Source organism: Octodon degus, unplaced genomic scaffold, assembly GCF_000260255.1.
Source record: "Octodon degus isolate 3935 unplaced genomic scaffold, OctDeg1.0 scaffold00008, whole genome shotgun sequence".
Lineage (NCBI taxonomy): Eukaryota > Metazoa > Chordata > Mammalia > Rodentia > Octodontidae > Octodon > Octodon degus.
In genome coordinates, this window is record NW_004524584.1 from 10,826,432 (window position 1) to 10,851,379 (window position 24,948).

The following is a 24,948-nucleotide window of genomic DNA, read 5'->3' on the forward strand; positions in this document are numbered from 1 at the left end:
AAATTAAACTTGTGAACTGAGGTACCACTGTACACTCTTAGGTGAGTATCATTGCTATCTAGTTATTTCTCCACCCAATCCTAATTTTCTCAATCTCACCTTTCCTTTTGATTATCTGAATTAGATATGTGTCCATTTTCTGACTACTTTTCAAAAGTTGTGTTGTTGAGATTTCTGAATATTTTCCCATTATCATCTAATTTGGTTCTTTTTAATATAACCTTCTTTATCCTTCTTTTGTGTTGTATCGATTCACTGCCTAAATTCTCAAATTCAATACTCATCTCATTGATATTTTATTTGTTCTTTTCCAAAGTAAGTGGCGATGGCTAGGTATCTAGTCTGATTTCCTAATATTATTTTATTTCACTCTTTCTGATAAAGTTTATCCTTAAATTCATTTGTGTTTTCATGGACTTGAAATTGTATAAATCTCTACTGAATAATTGTAATGTCTCTATCTCCTAGGGATCTGATTCTGCTTAGTATGGTACTTTGTGTATCTCATAAAAGAACTTGACAAGGAAGTACTTATTTTCTTTAAATTTTAGTGTGATTTTCTAAAATTCCAGGATTAAAATGCTTTCTTCAAAAAAATATATATCATTTACCTGGAGCACTGATGGTTTTTAATGTTTGCTTTCATAACTAAGTGTTTGCCCTTTGGGGTCTGATGTTCATATACTGTAGTAACTCCTTAGACTCTTCAGAGAAATAAGGCCCTACCTAGAGAACAATTTTTTTTAGGCCATGAGTTGGTAGGAAGTAGTGCTCAACTTCTTAAGCAACAAGTCAGCTGTGTTAGTTCTTACTATATTGCAAAAAGATGGTGGACTGGATTGTAGAAACTACAGAATTATGAATGTTTTCATGTATTACAATTTCCGTAAATCTTGATAAACTACAGATTAATCTTTGTGAAGTCTTTAAATAAATTAGTCCTATAAACATAATAAAGAGAATTTTTTGAATTAAAAAAAAAAGAAAGCTTCCACCTTTCAGAAGGCCTGGGAGGCCAAGCAGTGTGACCCTGAGAGGACAGTATGTGAGGCCATGAGGAAGAAGCCAGAGATGCAGTGGAAACTCCAGAAATTTGGAAAATCCAGGTACATGAAATATCTAAGGAAATCTGCAAGGAGAAAGCAAAGCATGTCCAAGAGACACCATGAGAGCTATAACCACTGGAAGCACCACAGGGGTAGAGTCACTCAAGGTCTTTGGAGCTCACAACTTGCCACAGATTGTCTGGGATGCTGCATGTGAAACTACAGGACTTAATGTTTTTCCTGGTGGATTCTGGACTTGCTTTGTTTCCAATCCTTTTTATTCACCTGTTTGTAACTTTTGGAATCAAAATGTTTATCTTGCTCCATCGAATGTTAAAAGTGCCTAACTTTTCATTTGTACAGGGGCTTGCAGCTAAGAGTTTGCCTTACATCTCAGAGGAGACTTAGAACTTGGACTTTTTAGCATTGATGAAACTGTTGGGACTTTGGCAACTGTTGGAGATGGACTAAATACCTTTTGCATAAAGGGTCTCTGGGAGTCCAGGGGCAGAATGTTATGGTTCTAAAGTAATGTAATGTTGTTAGATTTAATACTGGTTCTTAAGGATTACTAAAGCTGTTATAATGTTCAAGTTTTGAAATAATAATAAGCATGTTTTGTATCTGGAAACTGGTTTAAGCAAATATATCTGGTTGCCAAGTTGATATGGGTGGATTATAATGGTTGATACACTGTCACAACTTGGGAAGTTTAGAAGTTCAACTAAGCCCCAGCAGAGGGGTAGGGTCCTCACTTCATAAACATCTTAGCCTGTGTAAGAGGAGGGCACCAAGATGGTGTGAGGGATAATAGACTCTGGGAACAGGAGTAGCCAACTTACAGTAAGAGAAAGGAAATAAGGCTTGCTCTTCCCCCTTCTGCTCTTACTGCTTTTGTGACTTCTGCTGCCTTGAACTGTGACCCCTGTACCATGCCACCTTGCCTTGCAGCCAGCTGATTATGGACTGAAACCTCTACAAACTGTAAGCTAAGTAAACTATTCCTTCTTTAAATTTGGTGTCCTGTATTTTGTTCTAACAACAAGAGAAAAATAACCAAGACAGACATTTAGGTTTAATATTACAAAATATTACCATGTCTATAGCTCTCGATTTCTAATCTTAGGGAGAAAATTTTTAGAATGAGGGGTCCAAGCATGTTCCAGAAAAAAAGCAATGCTGTTTCTATCACTGAACACAAAATTTTTATAGTTCTACCAGCTTCCTTGGTCAGATCTGCAGAAATGTACAGCTGTCAGCTTAATGAGGACAAAGTGGACAGAACCAGAAACAAAGATCCATCTTCACAGATTATCCCTGCAGGGCCTAGGAAGTGTCTAGGGAGTAGGATAAATGACATTCAGATTTCACAAGGATCATGCTCTGCTTCTGAGACCAGTGACTTTCCAACAGCAATGTTGAGTCACCACTCACCAGTTCCCCATCATCTCTCAAGCCTCTGAGGCCTGCAACAGATCCTTAGATGGCTTTACTGACCAATGTGTCAGATGAGTACCAAGGGGGTTGGACTGGAACACTTATCGCTAGTGTCCCCACACTGGCTGCTAACTGGTCTGATAAACAGAGTGAGTCTTCTTGAAGTTAGCTTCTTAAGCTTGCTGTCTCACTCAACTTTGGATTTTTTAAGTCTAAGGCACCTAGAACCCCTTACAATTGATAGAAGTAGGCCATTGGCAGTTCTTCCCCTGAGAGAGAGACAGAAAACACACGTCCAGGGGTGAGTGGGACCTACTGAGGATTCCTGCCTCTTGCAGGATTTGGAGCCCTAAGCTAACCAAGCTGCAACAGATTAGCATGCTCAGGCTTCAGGAGATTGTTTCACAGCATCTAGAAGACTGATTCTTCTTGCCAGGGGGAAAAAATCTCTTTCAGACATAGAATCTCAACTGAGTGAACAATCAGAAATGTCTCCACCCCAAGGTACTTTTAACAGACCTATGAAGTCAGTCTTGATGTCAACTGCCAAAAAATAACCCAAAAAGACATCTGTGCATATCAGAGCCTATGACAAGGCTTATAGAGGTACTCCAGCTATTAGTGAAAGTGATGTGTACTAGGCAGAGACTTGGAATGCAGAGAACATGAGTTTGGGGTTCATTTCTTGTGAACCTGTAATCCTATTCATTGTTAGACATCTTCAAAGTTTGAATGAGGGTATGAAAATAACAACTATGCATTCAGTGCCAAGTCACTTATCTCAAACATAGTGACCACTCAATATCCGATAGAAGAATCAAGTGATCGCCAGCTGCCTTGAATTCCCATTGTCACCCATTGTCGGCCTGCATTTTGCAGCCTTCCTTGAAACTGGGCGAAGTTAGTATGGGTGCTTTGGTTTCCTATTCTGTCCCTTTTCTTATACAGCTGATCCCAGGAATCTGAAGAAGCTGCAGCAAAAGGCTCTGCGCAAGCTTGACAGTGAGTGAGTACTTACCTGGAGTACATCAGTATTCAGCTGGTGAAAGTTTCGAGATCTCAACTCTTGCATCCGCTTATTATTTTCTTCATACTTTTCTTCCACAATCTTTCTGTGAGTTTAAAGTAAATGTAGAAAAATAACTTCAAATTGCTAAAAGTATAGCTATATTACACTGCTAAGTATGATCTTTGTTTCAGCAGGTAGGCAGGAGCCAGGAAGCCAGGTCATCAGGACTCTCCTGGGTGGTGCTGTACACCAACAGCATCCCGCAATTCTCTTTCAAAGCATACACAAGAATGCTGTGGCTTCCTATCCTTCTAAATATCCTCAAAGCCAGCAGGAGGAAAAGAACACCCATCTGTGTACATCCTGAGCGTGATGTTGGGGTATCCCAAAAACCCAGCACAGTGTTTAGTACATGCTAACTAGAAAAATGCTTTCAACAAAAACAAATCCATTAAAAATGAAAACTGAGCAACATATCAAAGAATTCATGAAAAAATACATGTAAATCAGTAGAGGAGAATTTACTACACATTTTCTTTGCTCTACTGTTATAGAGTTGAGTTTAATAGTTGTGCTACTAAGCTTGGAAAAAGAATTAAGTTGTTATGATTACTTTTGCCCTAAAACATTTATGGATTTTTTGACAATTCACTTAGCATCAGTTCAGTAAAATTCTCTTATCAATAAAATCAGTGTGCTATAACTCTTCTGACAACACAATCAATTTCTAGATAAAATATACAATCTCTTTTGAATTCCAAGAATGATAATTGAAATCATAATCCAAATTATTCATAAAATCAAAATTATTTTATAGAAAATGCATTGCTTTTAAATGATCATAGGATGACATAAAACTATTACTGTCACATGGAAGATGTATGATTTTCTTTGTCCATAAGGTAGTTTTCATATGAATAACTTGTAGTATACATGTAAATTATTAAATTTGCCTCTTTATAATCTATTCCTATCTGAATAGATTTAATCTTCCTTTTGCCCTTAGCCAATTATGTGAATCGTGGTGCTCTGGAGACATTAACATTTTTAAGTGACAGAAATAGATGTGGGGCTGTGAGTTGCAGTGGCTCAAGCAATTTGTAGGAATATATTTTCTCAGTAAATCTATGCTCAGCATCATACTGGTTTGCAGAAACTGGCTCGTGCTGGCTCCCGAGAGCAGGTTGCTCCCAATGGAGTGTGTATACCACAAGGACCAGTAACCAGATCAGCTACCTCCACGCTCTGAGCTGGTTGCTAAACACTGAGTAGCACACCACTGCTCAGAATATACTTTGGCAGAAATCTGTTTGTATACTTATTGAAGGAAGCATTTGGGAAAAATCGTTTCGTAGAGTCTTTGGTTCCTCATTATGTTTGTTCTAAGCACAAGGATGCCTCTAAATAATGTTTTAGATATCTTAACATAGTCACAACATGAACAGATTTGCATCGGGTCTTTTCTGTCTCTCTAGGTCTTGCTTGGGACTTCTAAACTACCAAAAATTAGGTAGAGGAAGGAAGAGAACACCTGGAAAAGTGGTTTAAGAAATTCAGGTCTAGTACTCTCCAAAATTCTCACTCTATACATTTATTTTTTTTTCAGCTTTATTAAGGTCTAACTGAGAAAACTGTTTATATTTGTAGTGCATACATTTATGTCTATAGTTTTGGCATGTGTATACATTGTGAAATAGTTAGAATAGGCTAATTAATATAGCCATCATTTCACAAACATCATTCGTTTGTGGTGAGAACATTTAAAATCTACATCCTAGCCATTTTCATATATAGATTAGCTTATTGTCCATCACAACGATGTGCAATAGATGCCCAGACCTCATTCCTCCAGCCTCACGTCTCCTCCTCCTTGCCCTTCCCCCACCCCTGGTAATTACCATTCTATCCCCACTTCCATAGGTTCAATTTTTTTTAGACTACTGATATACCTGTGAATAGACAGTATTTGTCCTCCTACATTTAGCTTACTTCACTTAACCTAATGCTCTCCAGGTTCATTCATGTTGTTGAAGCTAATGAGATTTACTTTTCTTCAAGACTAAGTCGAACTCTATTGTGTATATACACACTTCATTTTCTTTGGCAGACACTTAGGTTGATTCTATGTTTTGGCTGTTGTGAATAAGGCTGCAGTGAACACAGGAGTGTTACTGCCTCTTCAACACACTTTAATTTCCTTAGGCTGTAAACTCGGAAGCAGAACTTCTGTATCATATGGAAGTTTTGTTGGCGATTTTTTTGAGGAAATTCCACACTGTTTCCCATGATGGCTGTACCAATTTCCATTTCTATTAGCCATGTACAAGAATTCTCTTTCCTCTACACACTGGGCATTGCTTAAAATTAAACTTTTCATACGAATACTTGCATTACTAGTGACATCTCCTACCAGCAGTGCTGCCCTATGCATACTTTCCTAAATGCTCTGCTTGAAGGAACAGAGCTGTTTTCGATTTATTTCCCTCCACAAGGCAACAATTTCTTGCCAGCATGTTGCCTTCTCCCCGTAGCTGGGTTTTCTGGCAGAAGCAGCTAGAGAATGAGACTGGCATCCAAAAGACTTCTTTTCAGCCTCTTGCTGGGTATACATAGAAAGTGTCACCAACCCAGAGGTTGCTTTAAGAGACTGACCATATTTCTATTGCTGGTAACCTACCAAATTTTCAATCTTCCTTTTCCCACAAAACTGAGAGCCTGATAAAATGGTGCCCAGAACCCAATATGCCTCAGTAATCATCTTTAGAGCAAATAAGTAAATTAATATGTAATTGTATGCATTTAAGTTTCTTTCCTCGGTTTTTTATTGTTCTCACTGAATTCCTTGACAGCCTATACAGTAGAAGGGCACAGGGCATCCCAGGAGAGGAAGCTTACTTCAGCTTCCCAGCTTTTTCATCTGCTGCCTGGAGCTTCCTCAGCCTCATCCTTTCTCTGGGCGTCATTTTCTGCACTTCAGACAGCGCCCACAGAGTCCGCAGGTGGATCTTTTTCTGCCTATAAATATTAAAGATTAACAACAAAGATTCCCCACATGCCACCCACCACAAACATACTACGAAAAATTAAACAAATATTTCATACACTTATCATTATGCTACTGAGAAACCAAAAGCATCTTGAGAACAGACTAGGCAGAAACTAATCTCTGTGGAGGTAACGAGCCAGCCAGGACTGGAAGTTAATCGGCAGTATTTTTCAAATTAGATTTTTGTTTAAAAGCAAATTATGTGCTTCCCAGATTTCTGCTCATTTCATTGCCTGTGCCTGGTTTTCATAATGTAAGACAAATCAGGACCTTAGCCATTAGAGAGTAAGTAGACTGGCAGAGTAATTCAACCATGGGAATAAAGATGTAATCACTGGACTAAGGCAGGGTTTGAATTTCACCTCCATCATCCAGCTCTGCTGTCATAAGCAAGAAACTCAACCTCGGTTTCGCCATCTAAAGAATGAGCTACAGTAAGTACAGTACAGGACTTAAGATAATTTTTCTGTAAAGGTGCATAAAAATTAACCCAAAATCATGGTATTATAACCTCTAATTTTTACTGAATATGATTTATATTCCAGGCTTAATCCAAGACAGATTTTATGGCAGGATTGTATGGTAGTTTATCATGCAGGTTAATAACACTCTCTGGGTTTAATGCTGGGCTCACAGGTTACATTCTACATGCTCTTGTGCAACTTACCTAACTTCTCTATGATTATAAAAAACAAATACATAGTAGCTATTTCATAGAGGTGCTCTACATTTAAATGAGTAAATACATGTAAAGTAATTTTAAAAGTCAAGTGTATGGTAACTGTCCCTCCCCCCTCCAAAAAAAAAAAAAGTTAGCCAATATTGTTAAAGGACCTGTGCAGTCAGTGAAAGGAGGATGCTCATATTTTGGGGGGTTTGTTTGTTTGTTTGTTTTGGTGGAACCAGGGATTGAACTCAGACCCTTGCGCTGGCCAGGCAAGTGCTTATTCTACTGAGCCATCTCCCCGGCCCCTAGGATGCGCATATTGATCTAGCATTGAAAGACCTACAATCAAATTCTCTGTGACATTAACTTCCGTGTCTGACTTGGTTAGGGCCCAGTATTGGAGAATGCTTTGCGCTCTCAATTCCTTCCTTAAGAAACACCACAAAAAAACTGTAATGAAAACTGCTTGTGTAGTTTTTATCCCTCTGGAATATCATCCAGACCAGAGCCTCCAAGGGATCTGCAGTGTTTCAGGAAGACTCATCCATTATTTTGTAAGACCAAACAGGTTGCCTTAAAACAGAGTCATAGATTTTGGAAATAAGAGGAACTAAGTGAAATCAGTATTTCACCATGTGAAGTATCCTCCTAACAATTAGATTCTAGCGCACTGTTGATTGGAAACAGTGTCAGGCCAATGATTTCATAACTACGGTGTAACACCATAGCTAAAATTAGCTCAGTATTTTAAAGATATCACCTACTTTCATGTTTCTAGTTAACAAAATAAAATTAGAAATTACAACTTTTCTGGAAAGAATAAATGGTAACCCAAGAAAATGAGGTTATGAGCATGCCTAAAAATACAACACCCTCCCCATGCAATGCACGTTAACTGGGGATTGTGAATTGGGCTGGTGTCTCTGATAGGCCAGTTTACTTAGTCTGAAGGTGACTATGGACAACAAGCGTGCTGCAGTCAGGAAACCACGGGGCTGAGTGTTCGAGAGTACATTTAGCTAGTTGGCCTTGAAGGTCAGTCTGTTGAGGGCCTCCATTGCCTTGCATACCTCTAGGCAGGAACTGCTATTGTCTTTGGGTCCTTATGAAGTTAAGTAGAGAGCTTTCCATGAAATTATAGATTTAGTCTTTAAAAGAAATATCCCCAGGCACTGTGCAGGGCACAGCACACACTGCTACCCATAGATGTCCCTATGTCACCTCACATTCTGGGCTATTGCAAGTTGCAGCACAAAAAAATTGAATGAAGAGAAAGAAAAATTGGGCCAAGAATTCATTATAGTTCTTTGGGAGGCAGACTTGCTATAGTTCCTATTATATTGCAAGGAATTAATTTTGGTTTATTTTCAATAGTCCCAGGACAAAACAAGATAGTCTTCCAGTTCACATTAAACAAACAACATATGAAAGCCATTTAGGCTTATTATCATGGAGAGCTCATTAACATAAATATCACCATATTATATTGTTTGAGATACTAATTTCTCTGTGCACTTAGGAGGCAACTGCAGAGCTGTCCTGCAGTTCTACGAGAGTGTGGTGGTTTAAACTTTTATGACTGCAATTTGCTACCACCTGGGGCAGTGGCTTTGGAACTCCACACTTCTGCAGCGCCTTAATTTCTTGGCAACACTTAAGTGCATTGTAGGAAGCACCATGTAGACAGCTTAGCCCTAATAGACTTTTAGAGACAAATGCACTTAATGTTTATGCTGGGCGAGCATTTTAAAAACAAAGCAATTACTTACATGGCATTAATTATATGAGCAGCTTCCTTCTGACAATCCAAATTCTTGTCTTCCAGAGTCATTTCTGAATATTTAAGCATCAGGTGCTGGGGGAAAAAAACAAAACAATGAACAGCAACTGTGGCAAACCTAAGGTTCCTCTTCAGCAGTGAGGGCATAGAACTACCATGTGCCTGCTCCGATTTGGAGTGTAACTACCACCGGAGGGAGCTTGCAAACAAAGCTCACAGTAACAACAGTTCCCTTAAAGGGGTCACATGCAATTTCATGGTAGCTTATGGTCAGGCTGCTGCCTGCCTCTTCAGTGCCCCTTCACTGGCTGCAGTGTCACCCTGTTCCCCATTACGTGCAGGCCTCATCCAGCTCCAACACACACGAGCCTGGCCCTCCTCAGCCTATGATGGACAAGATCCATGCTCCTGAGGAAGGACAAGGATGAGGCAAAGAGAATAGAAGGCCACCAAAAATTCAGCCTCCAAGATAAATAATACTTTACTATATACTATGATGCTAAAATTCTGCTGGCCCTGATCCCAGGCATGCTGAGCCTGCCACTGAGACCAGGCATGGTGGTGCATACCAGTAATGGCAGCACTGGAGAGGCTGAAAACAGGAGAATCACTACAAGTCCAAGTTGTGTAATGAGACCTTGCACAAATACACACACACACACACACACACACACACACACACTCAAAACTAACTCCACAAAGCCATAAAGAATATGGTATCAAAGACCTAATATATAAGATCCAACTATGAACTTGCACAACTCTACCTTATTTACTTCATCCTAATCCTGGACCTAGGTGGATCATTTTTTTAAAGTTTATGTGCTCTTCTTGTTGCCAGGGATTATTAGGATTAATTTGGATTTTTAAGTTATTGCTTTTAAATATTACTTATCTTGGTTATGAGCTTTTGGTGTTTCCTAAGTTTCCGCGGGGCAAGCGGCTCTCACTGCTTCCTTCTACTCTTGGTAGACCCGGATCCTCCGGGACTCCCCTGGCCCCACCCATCCCCCCTTTTCCTCTGTATACTCATGGCTGCTTCAGGGTGATTTTTTATCCCAACAGCTAGCATGATGTCTATTTTTCAGAAGATGGGCTGTGGGTGCACAAAGAGCAGGTGACAAAGAACCCGGGACCTTCAGCTGGCCTCTCCACATGTCCTACTTTCCCAGGTCTCAGCCTCCGCCTGGAGCAGGTGTTTGCATAAGAACCTTGCCTTTTCTGTCTGCCTCAGGAAACAACAGGTAACCCAGGGGCTTCAAACCTTCCACCCTGCTGTGACTCAAACACTGATTCTTACATTCTTTGGGCTGCTTTTGGCAGAATGCTGCCCTCCTTTCTTTTTTCTTCTTTTTTACAGCCTCCTACTTTCTTTCTTCCTAGTGTTTGAGATCATTTGTTTGTTCACCTTCTCTTGCTTATTAGGTTCTTTCACTAACAGTCAAACTTCAAAAGAACAGGAACCATGTCTGTTCCGTTCATTCTGGTCTCCCAGTCTCAGCACAGGGCTCAGCACACATGAGTGACCACGCATCACCATCGCATGCTTCCTTTGCATTTACAACTTGGCTCCATAATGGAAGGTGTGTGCACTTGGAAGGTGACGGCTGCTCCGTGGTTCCTACTAAAGTTACCATGAAAGTTATTAAAGCTTCCTGTTCAACTTGCTCTGCACTTTCTATCAAAATCAGATGAAAATTAGCTGGGTGTTGTGGGACACAGCAACCACACCAGTACTCTGGACAACTGCATATTCGGACCTAACCTGGGTTAACTGATGAGGCCATGTCCCACAATAACAGTGGTTTGAAAAAGAGACTGGGAAAAAACAAAAGGGACTGGGGATATAGCTTAGTATGAAGGCCCTGGGTTCAATCCCAGAACCATAAATTAATTAATTAATTAATTAATTAAAATCAGATTAAACTCTCCTGAAGGATTAGTATTATAAAAGCCTAGAAAGTTAAAAAAAAGAAAGAAAGAAAGAAAGAAAGAAAGAAAGAAAGAAAGAAAGAAAGAAAGAAAGAAAAAAGAAAAATGACTCCCCCAGAAGGACCATTTGCTTTTTTCTTACCACCTGAGGCAGATCCTCTATATTAAAATTTCAGATCCACAGGAAAACAAAATAAGCTCATTTAATCCATAAAACATTAAGTATTGAATTATATAATAAAGAAGTAGAATAATAAATGCTCAATGAAAATCCCAGATTGTAATGTTACTATTAATACACTTTTATCCTAGCAGGGTTATATTTCCAACTTACTGAGGTACACTCTGCCCACCTAAAAACCATAAGGTGGATATAGAGTTTAAGGAAGAAGTCAGTCCTCAGGTCCCATTCCTGGTGGTGCTAGGGAACTGTCTTCTGTAAAGAGACTGTCCTGTTTTTCTCAGCTTCCTTTTAGTCTTTTTCCTCTTTACTTGCTGACTGATTCTTTTTTTGACTGATTCTTAATGAATCTTATTCCTGCAGCATTTCTTCAAATTATAAAATATGAATACAAATGCTAGTACCTTTCCTTCAGTATTCTTTTCATTTTAAATACCTGTAGTTGTGCATCAATGTAGGGAATTTTTAAAATTTCCATGGCAGATGGTCTCAATGAAGGACTCTTGTTCAACATGCTGTAATATTAAAAAAAAAAAGAAAATTATTTTTCAAATGAACTAAAGCATAATTTCTCTTAAAAGTAATAACATGAATTAAGATCATTTATTGCAGGTTAATAATTAGCTTCTCTTCTGGAGGGTTAACAACCTAAATTAGCAGATCAAAATTAGAGAAAAGGAAGGGCTGCAAAGTCAGCCAACATTTTGGCCCCAGCCTTTCAAGGTCAATGAAGACTCAGGACATAGGAAACCTGTACTGTAACAATATGTAACTCAGTTGTGTCCCAAATTTTCTGATCAAGTAGATTATGGAGCCACAGAGGAATGTGATCGATGATGTATAGTGTGTCTGGGGAGAGTCACAGGGAGAGAAAAAAATTCTCTCAGGCTTTCACAGAAAGCAAATTGATCAAGCAATGGCCGTGACTCATCCTCATAGCTGACATTGACAAAGGACCCACAAAGTGCGGTACAGGGCTGCAGGACAAATCCTGAGAGTACTTGACTGACTTTATCAGATACAAAAGCTACATTTCTTGTTATACAGGTCTTGCTTTATCTTGGTCTTAACCATCCAGCAGGAAAGTATAAAAATAAGGTATATGAAGTAAAGCTATATTAATACGATGAGCTGTTAAAGGATCAAGTCAATAACTTCTGAGGATAACCCACTAATATTATAGACTGCTAGATAGTGTTGGATTGTTTAGCTGAATTCAAACACCTATAGTATTTAGATGCCAATATACTATCCACCTCTGACAGGACAAAACAAATTTTTAAAAAATGATACAAAGGAAAGATCATTTTGTATTTATGTATACAAAATAGTTAGGATAGATATACAGATACTTTCACTTAATCAAAAAAGAAAAAAAAGGGGAATAAAAAGGGTTGGAAAAGAAAACCCGGCCGCCTCCTGGAACGCGAAAAAACAACAAAAAAAAAAAAAAGTAAAAAGGAATGAATAATGAAAACGGCCCAATAAACAACCTTGAAAACGGCCCAATCAAAATTAATCCCCAAATAAAAAATGCTGAAAAAAGTAAAATAAAATAAAATTATTTACTGGACATCAGATTTACTTCCAAACCTTTCCATGATGGTGTTGAGTTCTCTTGGGTATCTCGGAGGAAGTGAAGGTGTGTCCCCTCCAACAATATTTAAAACAATAGACAAGAAAGTGGAGCCAGTGAATGCATGATTCATACAACACATCTCATATAAAATGCATGCCAGTGACCTGAAGACAAAGTCAAAGAATTCAAATAAAGAACAAATGTAAGATTTTAAATTTTCTCATTCTACAAAACCTCAGAGGTATGGAGTCATTGACCACGAGGTGCTCATCTCCATTTCAATTGTTTGTTTAAACATTGCAGTTTTGGATTGGCATTGTCCCCATTTGAATGCATAATTATCAAAACAAACAGTCATTTTATAAGTCAAAGAATAAAACACAAAGGTAAATCTGAATGGCTTTTTTTCCAAAGAGGAAAGAACAAACCAGCAATTAACAAGACTCCAGCATAAAGTAAGAGTTCTAAAAATCGGACTAATGTATTTTTGAATTAGTCTCTATGCAAGAAAAATAAAATGCAACTAAGTAATGTCTTCCTAAGGCATTTTTAATAGAATGTGTACTAAGAACAATTTCATCATCCTAACCTGTGCTTTGTGTCTATACATTTTTAAAAAGGAAACTGTCATTCTTTACTAGTTTTCTGAATGTAATCCATTTGTAAGTAGGTGAGGAGAGTAGTTGATTTCAACTCACAGTAAAATACATAATTCTCCCGTGGGGAGTATGATACAGAACACTGTAAATCCAGACCAACCCAATGCTGATTTGGATTAAACATGCAAATCAGTTACCTCTACATGAGCAAAGAACCTTTTCAAATGTTCTACCTTACAAAGAAAATTAAATAATAAATTCCTCCTTGCATCTAACATTAAGACTGTATTTTTTTCTACATGATAGATTCTTTTTAATCTTATAGACATTATGAATTATGTAACTATCCAGGTTTTTACTTTTCATATTAGTGTCTTAAAAGATTAGAAATAAATTTAAGTAACTTTTAATGCTATTTAAAATTCACAGAAAGGTACATGTAAAGAAACCTATATCCAAGAATACTCTAATTTCTCTTGCAGTTGTTGATGAAAATGTGAATGCATAAGAGGACTGTGGATATATATATATTGAGAATGTTTCCATTCCAGTAAGTAAAAAAATAAAAAATGTCAGGTAACTGGTACTTTACATTTTAAAAACATTTTCAGATATATTTCAAAAGAAACTCCTAACTTTCCAGTGAACTAGAGTCAATATCATGTTGCTCCCATTTCATAGATAAGGAAATTGGCTCAGAGTGCCTAAGCGACTTGGCCAAGGTCACACAGTGAGTAAATGGTAGGACCGACTCGGGTTGAGGTGTTTTTCTTTCCAAATCACACATGATTTTAATTAGAATGAAACAGAATGTTAGAAGAAATCACATGGCACCATCTGGAACACCCAGGTCAATGTAAACATTATCAATTATTAAAACTATCTGAAATTCAAAAAGGTTTGCATCTGACTATAAGACTATTGTATCTGATACAGCAGCATGTACATAGGTTTTATTCCCTGAAAAAAAAAAATCCTTTGAATAAAGACGAAATAGCATTTTTAGACAATGGAGCTCAGTGTGAAAACACTACAAAATCATCATAGGGAGTTATAATAAAGAAAAATTATCCCAGAAAGAAAAAAGGAATACAAAAAATAAAGAGTGACAAAAAGAATAATTCTGTGAATGTGAATGTATAACAAATAGACATTAACTCCATAAAATAATATTAAAAACATCTTGTGGGGTTTAAAAACTGTGTAGAGCAAAATGTATGACAAAAACAACACAAAAGGGCCACCGAGATAGCTCTGTGGACTAAGCACCTGCTTAGGCAAGCACAGGGAGTAGGGTTGGATCCCTGGCACCACATGCTGCACCAGTCCCACCCCCAGGTGTCCTGAGCTGGCAACAGAGACAGGTGTGGTAGTGTATACCTGTAGTCCTACCGGTGAGGAGGCTGAAAACAGGAGGATCACTATGTATGAGTCTCAGCTGCATAGTAAGACTCTGTACCAAATACATTAAACACAAACACACACACACACACACACACACACACACACACACACCCCTCTACTGCATAGAGATGAAAATATGATCTTTTCATCAAGCGATGCTGGGCCAACTGAATATCAACAGGGTAAACACACACACACACACACACACCCCTCTACTGCATAGAGATGAAAATATGATCTTTTCATCAAGCGATGCTGGGCCAACTGAATATCAACAGGGTAAACAATGTATTTGGATTTCTGTCTTATAACACACACTTGGAAAACCAAAATATCAGTTATCACAGTTCTCTAACAGTGATAAATAAATCATAAACCCTTTAAACAAAAATGAGCATATCCTTGAGACACAAAAGGCATTAATAATAAAACTATGAACTTCTATTTATGAAAAGATGCCACTAGAAGATTAAAAAGGAAAACCTATAGATGAAGATATCTGTGATTCAAGTATCTATCAAAGATTGGTAATCAGTTTATGTTCAAATTTAACTTATTCATTAATTAAATTCCAATAATCATTCATAATAGAAGATAATACAATGGAAAAAATGAATAGGGCACTTGAACAGATACTTAATGGTAAAAAATAAATCATGAGATGTTCAACACAGCAGAAAAATAAAAATAAAAACCACAACAGAGTAACTATACATTATTTTTCAGAGTACTTAAAATAAAAAGACATAAAATACCATGGTAATATTTGTTATATTATGAAAATAATTCTTAGAAAAAAGAGAGAGGCTGGGGGCTGAGGAGACAGCTCAGCAGTCTGAGCGTCTGCCTGGCAAGCACAGGGACTGGAGTTCTATCTCAGGCACCACATGCCACGCCAGCCTGGAATCCCACCATGTGGCTGCCACACCAGCTGTGGTAGCGCACACCTATAACCCCAGCACAGGGGAGGCTGAGGCAGAGGAGCACTATAAGTCTGAACTGCATAGTGAGCCCCTGTATCAAATAAATAAATAAGTATCTTTTTAAAAAAGAAAGAGGCTGTACATTACTGGTAAAATATAAGATCGAACTGAAAATTTTTGCCTATGCTCAGGATATATAAAATATCTATGTCAATGGACTACCTATTATACTTATTTCCTCAGAAAGAGTCTATAATTCAAACCTCAAAAGTTTATTCTTATACTTATAGAATAGTAGAAGTACAAAAGAGTACAAAGACTTTTCTAGTTATAGATTCTTGTTTTGTTAATGAGAGAAAACAAAGGTCAGAGATAGAAGGCAACTAGCAAAGAAAAACATGTTGCATCACCTCCTGTTTGACTTGGGCATTAGTTCTCATCCAATATCTTTCTTTTTAAAATGCCTTTAAAGTTACAGTGACAACACTTTGTTGTATAATCCAGTGTACCTATAATAATCTGAACACTCAAAACAAAAATCAAACTCATAGGTCCAAGAGGTAGAGCCTACCAGGCACTCTGCACCCACACACTTCTAAAGATTCGTTCTCGGTCTCATAAGCTTAGAGTCACCATGAACTGGATTCAATGCAAACAAAACCACACAACCTCTCCTGACTCTGACAGGTCTGAAAGATTGGATAGAAGCAACTATACCTGACCCAGGACGTTGGAGTTGTCTTCAAAGTAGACTATTAAATTGTCTCCTCCAATCCTGAGCTGTAACATCATGTAACTCAGCTGTGTCCCAAATTTTCTGATCAAGGAGATTATAGGGCCACAGAGGAAAGTGATCAATGATATAGCATGTGCCTAAGGAGAGTCACATGGAGAGAAAACATTCTCTCAGACTTTCACAGAAAGCAAATTGGTCAAGCAATGGTCGTGACTCATCCACATGGCTGACACTGACAAAGGATCTACAAACTGTGGCACAGGGTTTCAGGATAAATCCTGAGGGGATTTGACTGACCTTATCAGATACAAAAGTTACACTGCTTGTTACATAGGTCTTGCTTTATCTTGGTCTTAACCATCCAGCAGAATAGTACAAAAATGAAGTACAAAAGTAAAGCCATATTAATATGCTGAGCTTTGTAAAAGGCTCAAGTCAACAATTTCTGACATTGCCAGTCTTACGGAAAACCCACTACTATCATGTACTAATGGACTACATTGGAATATTTTGCTGAATTCACTCACCTACAATATTTAAATGGCAATGGAATACCCATTTCTGACAAAACTAAACAGAAAAAGGGGATACAAATGAAAGATCATTTTAAAGCTGTTTATTCCAAACAGGAGAGAGAGAGATAGATAGATAGATAGATAGATAGATAGATAGATAGATAGAGATTCTTTTATTTGTTCTAATAGTGTTTGTGGACAGTATATCATGTCTACATCTTGTACAATGAATAACCACTAAGACAACAACATGCAATGTATTAATTATTGAAACTGTCCTACTAATTGGTTTTGAAACTGTCCCAGTTATTTGTTTCTCAATAAAATTATTTTTTAAAAAATAAAGGAATAAAAAAATAAATTGTCTCCTCCAATAACACAAATGGTAACAACAATAATAATGAAAATGACAACTGAAATTTTAATAGTATTTACTATGAGTGAAGCCCTGTTGTATACCTTCCTCTTATACCATATATTTTAACTCACTGAATCATTCTCACAATCTGAGTGAGGAATCTCAGATGAGGAAATGGTAAGACTAAGTAGTAGGAAGTAGAGCTAGGATTTGCAACTTAGACTTTCTAGAGGTAGAGACCTAGATTGCAGCATACTTGTCTCTGCATATTGTACAGAGCATTCTGGATCATTAAGCATTCTTGAGTTGAAAATCATGGCAGAAGCTTTCAACCAGGGCTTGACTTCCCAACTCAATGCAAATCTCGTATGGTACCATAATTCACATTTCATTACCACTGAGGCCTTAGACAATAAGTCAGTCAGGACAACAAATCATGGCAGATGAAGGACGAACAATGAGCAGCTCTGTAGGAACACAGAAAGACAAGCTTGGCCTTTCAGTTCTCTTTTATTATTTGGACCAAAAAGGGGATTGAGGGTCTATTAACAGTGAATTGATCAGGAACTCAAACCCTGCTTTGAAGGAATTAGAGGTCTGCCCAAGCCACATTTGATGAATTTATTAAGGTTATAAAAAGATGTATCATTACTTAGTTAGCCAACCTATGGAGAAATTAGATCCTGATGTTGATCTGTAACAAAAGAACCTTGATATGAGTACTCTGTTTTGGAAATCTTCTCAATTATATTGTAAAGGCGCTGTTTTGCATCCACCAGCTTCACTTTTATCTACTACTGATACTTGCTTCTATTTGGGCATATGGAGGGGACTTTATCAGCCAGGGACTGTGAACAGGGATCTGCCATTGTCCCAGTGCACTTGCCTGGAATAGGTATTAGTAAATGAAATATGAGACAATTTGATTACAGAAATTCCCCCTGACATGGTGACAAACTTTTTATTGTCCAGTTATACATGGTAGATGTACTTTTTTTTTTATTCTGGTCACTATATTCATATGTGCTTCTGCTTTTATTTTCTTCTATGTGCAACCATATATTTTGCTTTTTATGTGTTTAATACAGGGTCTACAGGGTCTCACTACACAGGTCGGACTCATAGTGATCCTCCTGTTTTCAGCCTCCCAAGGCTGATTACAGGAACGTGACACCAGGCCCAGTCTCAATCGCCATTTCAGTGTGCCCCAGAGGCAAAGATGGCATGGCATGCTGGAGATCAAACCCCAGCCCCTGGCTAAACAGGTGCTTTAGTCCACTGAGCTATGTGGCTGGCCCTACAACTATACATTTCTATGTAGGAACAACTACATCACCTCAAATTCCTAACTTCCATCCTAACTCTGACTGTACAAAAGTGTTGAGGGGTAGTGCTAGGTTGGGAAAAGGCTTTCTTTTTAAAAGAAGTGAAAAATGCAGTTTACTTAGAAGTCTAATTTACATTCCTTGCTTTTTCTGGAACTCAGCCACTGTAAATAGGCAAGCAAATAAATTTCTGCTAAGCAATAAAAGGGAAAGTAGGGATCAGTTGTGTGTGAGGCAAATTACACCTAGATTTCATAAGCTGGCCATCTGTCTGAGTTGACCAAAACTACAGAGGATTTCTGAGGCACAGGTTGATAATGAATTGCAAATGTAACTCAATTTCATCTTGTCTCAGTGTAGCTAAATATACCCTTTAAAATCTGCCAGGACTCTGAAAAGAGAATACCTCTGTGTAGATTACTTTTCTCTTATTGCTGAGACAAAATACCTAACACCAAAAATTAAGGAAGGAAAGATTTAGCTCACAGTTTGTAAAAGTTGCAGCCCATAATCAGCTGGCTCATAAATATGGTAGCATGTCACAGCCCAAACCTTCAGGGCAGGGGAAGACAGAAAAAGCAACAAGCGCATAAAAGGGGAAAGAGCAGGCTTAGTTTTCCTCGCTTCTATTGTATGCAGGCTACCTGCCCTAGGGTGGGTGTACCACTGCCTTCCTCTTGCGCAGGTTCAGGATGTTTACACAATGAGGACCCTGGCCTGCTGCTGAATCACTTAGTCAAGCTTCTAAACTTCTCATATTGACACAATATATCAACCAGTACAACCCCACAGTGAAGCATGACAGCATGATTTACTATCTTCTAGATAGTATTTTTATTTGACATAACTGAGAAATCCTTTGATATATTCATTGAGAAGAGTATGCATAATTTAAGCAGTTGACTATATAAATTGAATCTAAGAGTAGTACGTTTGACATATGTATTACCCTAAATAAAAGTCTTTACTTGCCTGTTTGAACTAACTCTTAATACTCAATATTATGAAGAAAGTATTTCAACAAAACTAAGTGGTAAGGCATCTCCTTGAACCCCAAAATACATAAAGGGAAAGAACAACTGCATGCTACAAGACCACCCCAGTATCAGCATCGGTGTCAGATGAAGCAGAAGGAAACAACGAAATGACTGAAGGACCAGCGTGAGTGTAAGACTAAAGATAATCCCTAAAGTAGCAGAAATGGAATAGCCCAATGCTGGCCAATAGAACTTTCTATTGGAAAACATTCTCTATTTCTGTAAATAGGTACTGGCCACATGGGACTATTGAGCACTCCAAATGTGGCAAATGTGACTCAACACTTTTTTTTTTTTTTTTTCAGTACCGGGGATTGAATTCAGGCCCTTGTGCTTGCCAGGGAAGCTCTTATTCCACTGAGCCATCTCCCAGGCCCAAAGATGCCCATTTTTTTGTTTGTTTGTTTGTTTTTTTGTTTTTTTTTTTTTGTTTTCTGGAACCAGGGATTGAACTCAGGCCCTTGCACTTGCCAGGCAAGCGCTTATTCTACTGAGCTATCTCCTGGCCTCGCAAATGTGACTAAGGAACTGAATTTGTAACAGAACAGGTAAAGGGGAAAGTGAATTCATTCATTTATTCATATCATTGCAATAGATTTATATTGTAAGGATGATCTATAAAATTATAGATAAAACAGGGTAAAGGTGAATTTTCTCCTACTCATTATCAATTCTATTTTCTTCTATAATTGAGCTTTATAATGTGGGAAAGAAGATAATATTCTTTCCCACTTCTCACTGTAGTCCCATGTCCTCTCTAACTTAAGAATTTAGCCAATGAAGAACAAGACCAATGCCACGGAAAGAGAGATGAGGACAGAGACATCATAGTACAGCAAAGAAAGATAGGCTAAAAGGGAAAGATTTGGGGATGGGGCATTTTTAGCTATTCTTTAGGTAACAGTAAGAATTCTACACAAACCATAAAGTTTTGGGGAGGACCAGGGACAGTGCTCAGAATTAGAGAGGGGTGGTGGCTGGCAATGGAATCAACAACCAAGGCATCCTTTCCTTCCCCACTGCTGTTCACTCAGATGAAGCTGCACATGGCACCAGTGTCCACTGCTCATGTGACAAAAACTGCTTCACACATGGAGCACCTGGCTATGTTTCAACCACTTTAATCATTTCAAAGAGTCCCCAGGGCTCTTTTAAAATGAAAAAAAAAATTATAAATCAAATTTCAGGCTAATGGAAGGCCTCTCTTTTCTTTAGCTTGCTTCAACCTTCCCCCTCTAGTCTGTTTTCTGTAGCCAAGCCTGGTATCACTGTAAGACAGACTCCTCTGGTAGACTACTCTTTTCTCTCACTCCCTTTCCTGTCCTTATTGCTATTGGAATTGGCCTATGCCTTGCTTCAGACCATGTAATGCAGGCAGCTGTGAAGAATTGCACAACTGAGTAGAAGCTTTAAACCCAGTGCACAGTTTAGCTGAGTCTTGCTTCTTCTCTAGAATTAGATTGGTCCCTTCCACAAGCACAGGCTGTATTTTGCAACTGGGAAAACCTTGGAGCAGGACAGAAATACAAGCTGGAATAGAAATTTATTTATCCTGCAGTCCTCAGGAAAGGTGAAAAAATAAATGGTTTATAGAGCTGAGCTCTTTGTTAATGCCACAAAGATGACCCGCATCCCTCTCCCTTGTATATCAGATGTTAGCAGTTTCTCATTCTCCCAAAAACAAACCATATTCCTTAGCGTGGTTCACATGAGGTATTTACCATTTGAACCCAACTGGCGTTTAGTCAAATCTATCCCTACTCTTCTGCCATATACATACATGGACCTCTAGTTAATCAGGAGACACTGAGCTTTTTCATGAGTATATATATCCTCTCATTCAGCATCCCTGGGGTCTTCAAGAATCAGAAAAGCCTAGGTCATCTGCAACTATTTTTGAATTCCCAGTATATTTTTTAAATGAAAAATTACAAAAATGAGTTTCAAAAATGGATGATATATTTGTAATTTTTACATTACATGTCTTTAACATATACTTCCTCATTTGGGGAAAACTTGAAACATGTACATTTGAGGGTCCCTGGGAGCGAGAAGGTCTAAGCTAATTGATGCCTTTGACCAACCACAGCTGCTCCGTCTCCCCAGTGACACCCTCCACATGGATCACTGACCTAGGATCCTTCTTGAGCGGATTTAAACTACAACTATTTGGGGCATGCAATTTAAAAAATTTGCACGACTGTACTTTCTACCTTCACATTTGTCATTTGATACTTTTAATGCAATTGCTCTCCTTATTTATTCTCCATTTGATGTGACACTTTATTATACTTTACTTTTTTAAATGTTTTATTTCTTAGTTCTTTGAACATATTTAGAAAGGTAGCTTTTAAATTTTTGTTAAATCTAATATCTGGCCCTCCTCAGGTAATACCTCCTGTCTGTCTTTTTGTCTGTTTATGGGTCAGACTTCTCTGTTGCTTTGCATATCTCACAAATATTGGGAAGTGAACATTTTAGGTGATACATGGTAGCCACTGTGGCCATTTCTTCTCTCCACACTGTCTACAGCATCCCCCTTCCCTGAGGCTTATTTGCTTATTTCTTCATCACATCAAATAGGGAATAAATAAGGAGAGAAATTACACTAGAAACACCAAGTCAAAAATTTGAAGATGGAAAATACAGCCATGGAAATTTTTTAAATTTTATGTTCTATATATTTGTAGTTTAAATCAATTCAAGAGCCAGCCTAGTAAGCCAACTCATATTTATATTTCTACTATAGATAGAAAAGTACTTAGCAATTGCTATAGGCCCGGGGAGATAACTCAGTAGAATAAGTGCTTGCCTGGCAAGTGTAGGATCCTGAGTTCAATCCCTGGTACTGAAAAAAAAAAAAAAAATCAGCTGTGGCCAAAGTACTATCCTTCAGTGAACATAACTGTCCTAACTTCCCATTAACTGTTTATTAACCTTTGTAACCTAACCCCTTTTTCAGAGAGGAACTTTCTGTGCTTGAATGTTATAAGTAACTGAATCCAGAAAAGATTAAAGGATTGGAGAACAAAGATAAGGTTACATATGGGCAAATTTTAGCAGATGAAAATGGTTAGAGCAGTTTTTTATAAATATGTTTAACCATTACAACTAAGGCAGAACACCTGTCAATTATTCATGAATGTTCCCAATCCTAAGAAAAGATTATTGAACAAACAGAAAACTCCAGAATCAAGTTATCGTCTTCAATCTAATTTTTCCAGGAGTATCTCCCCAAGATTACTCATAGTACTTATCTACCTGTCATTATCATTAATGGTTTTCTGTTATTTTTTTTCTTGGCAGTAAAGATTTCTTTACCAGATAAAACTATCCAGATTTAGGCACAAGCAAGGGAATTATTAAAATCCCGACAAGGTAGTTCCTTGGGGTCAGGGCGGTCATGAGTCCTCAGCTTGGACTGGCTGACCAGTTAATAATCATGGCAATGAGAACTGATCGAAAGCTTGAACTTTTATATTTGAGAAGTTTGGGCTGCTCGAAGCTAAGTATGAGTGAGACACTTTCGTAACCGCGAAACATTAGAGCAAGATTGCCTGATGTCCTCACAGCTCTTCATGCAATATTAAGAGCAATTTATATTAAAAAAAGGTACATAGAACTGGCACAACTGATGCAGACTCCACACCTTAGTCTTTCTCTGTGGGTTCTGTTGCGCAGCGTCCTAGCGGATAGCCGTCTGAGTCGCCCACCAATGCAGATACCTTTCCAAAAGGAGCCGAGTATATTGGTGTATGTAACCCCGAAACCTTAAGTGATGGGCATGATATAACATCTTCCTGAAGTATGATCTTAAACCATGAAGGCATTATATATTAGAATCTATTTTATCCTTAAGTTTTAAAGTTGTGAAGAGAGATGTAGGTGTATAACAGAAATTCAATCCAAAGGCCGACCCTGATGTCCTCAAACTAAAGAGAGGAAGCACACATGAGCTAGATTTCTTCATGAAGGAGAAAGCCCCTATCATTTTAATAGCCTCTAGGGTTATTACCATGTTGGAGTAACAGTTAATGCTGAATGATGCCAAATTTAAAGAATGTGAATATCTCTTTGTGGTTCCAAATTTTTAGTTTATGTCCAGTTTGTTTTTCTTTTATGCTTTTTTTTGGTGGGGGGAATTAGTTGGCAGAATAAGGAAAACAACAGGTGAATTAGAAAGGACCTTCAGGTCACAAATGAGCTGACAAGGGGGGAAAAATCCACTGAACAAGCTAGAAACAACCACAAAACTGAACTGAAGGGACAAGAGTGACCAGAAACTGCCACAGCCAGGCCTCATGCTAACGTGTTCTCTCCCACTTGGGAGGCACTCAAAAGAGAACACGAGCAGCGACCATCATAAAAAACCCAAGCCACATCCTCTGTTGTGGCTTACTCCTCTCTCACCAGAGAAAAGATAATTTTCTACTTTATCGTCTGTAGAAAATTGAAGTGGGCACATCTTTCACACTGCTCATCTTTGAAAGCTTAGAACTACTTATATTGATTTGCATACAATAATTATTTACTTAATTAACAAGCTCTCAGCTAGACTGTCCTTTCAACTGTTAACAAGCTGAAAATTGTTCTTCAAAGTAAAGAAATACTCCCCAAATAGGATCCACAGCTCACAAAAGAACTTACTGAATATCATTTTCTACTCAGCTTCTGTAGTACTATTTAAACTGGTTCTATGACAGGATGGAGAAATTCCTTTCATGCCACAGCTGGAAAAACTGAGGAATCTCAGATGTATCTAACACTGCAAACCCAGAAATTTTAATTTATTTATCCATAAAGCCCATCTCTTTAGTAAAATTCTCAAAAATGGCAAGAAGAAAAAAAAAATGTAGCAATAGTGTATATTCCCCCATAGAGCTAGACATTAACCTTAAAATAAAGCACAGTGCTTGAGGTTACAAATGCTCTATCTCATAGGTTAACAGATACATATCAAAATTTAATGCTTCTGGTGCATTAATAACTTTCTCCTGTGGCTCAGGAACTAAAAATACAAACCAACCAATTAATCTATGAATAAAGAGAATTCTTGAAATGAATTTAATGGAATATATCAAGTTCTAAATCCAAATGGCCTTCTTTTGCTGATCCAGAATGACTCAAATGTCAAGATGATGATGGGAGTGGATGGAGTAACTAAATAAATTTGAAAAGGAAATGAATCATTCTCTCAGGGCAGAAGAATGAGAAGCCTCCACAAGGACTCGCCCACGGCCCATGGCCCACTGCCCACAGCTCACTACCCCACAGCCCATGGCCCACAGCTCACTACCCCACGGCCCACAGCCCACAGCTCACTACCCCACGGCCCACGGCCCACAGCTCACTACCCCACGGCCCACAGCCCACA

General features: G+C 38.1%; 1 protein-coding gene across 2 annotated transcripts in view; it reads right to left on the reverse strand.

Moving 5' to 3' along the window:
• Nek11 (NIMA related kinase 11) overlaps positions 1-24,948 on the reverse strand; it is a 389,368-nt gene that overhangs the window by 256,049 nt on the left and 108,371 nt on the right. For both annotated transcript variants that reach the window (XM_023706560.1, XM_023706562.1), the window contains exons 7-11: positions 12,692-12,841; positions 11,535-11,613; positions 8,975-9,060; positions 6,388-6,507; positions 3,502-3,595 (exon numbers count right to left, since the gene is read on the reverse strand). In XM_023706560.1, coding sequence (XP_023562328.1) covers positions 3,502-3,595; positions 6,388-6,507; positions 8,975-9,060; positions 11,535-11,613; positions 12,692-12,841 — 529 coding nt within the window. The remainder of the gene's footprint in view (positions 1-3,501; positions 3,596-6,387; positions 6,508-8,974; positions 9,061-11,534; positions 11,614-12,691; positions 12,842-24,948) is intronic.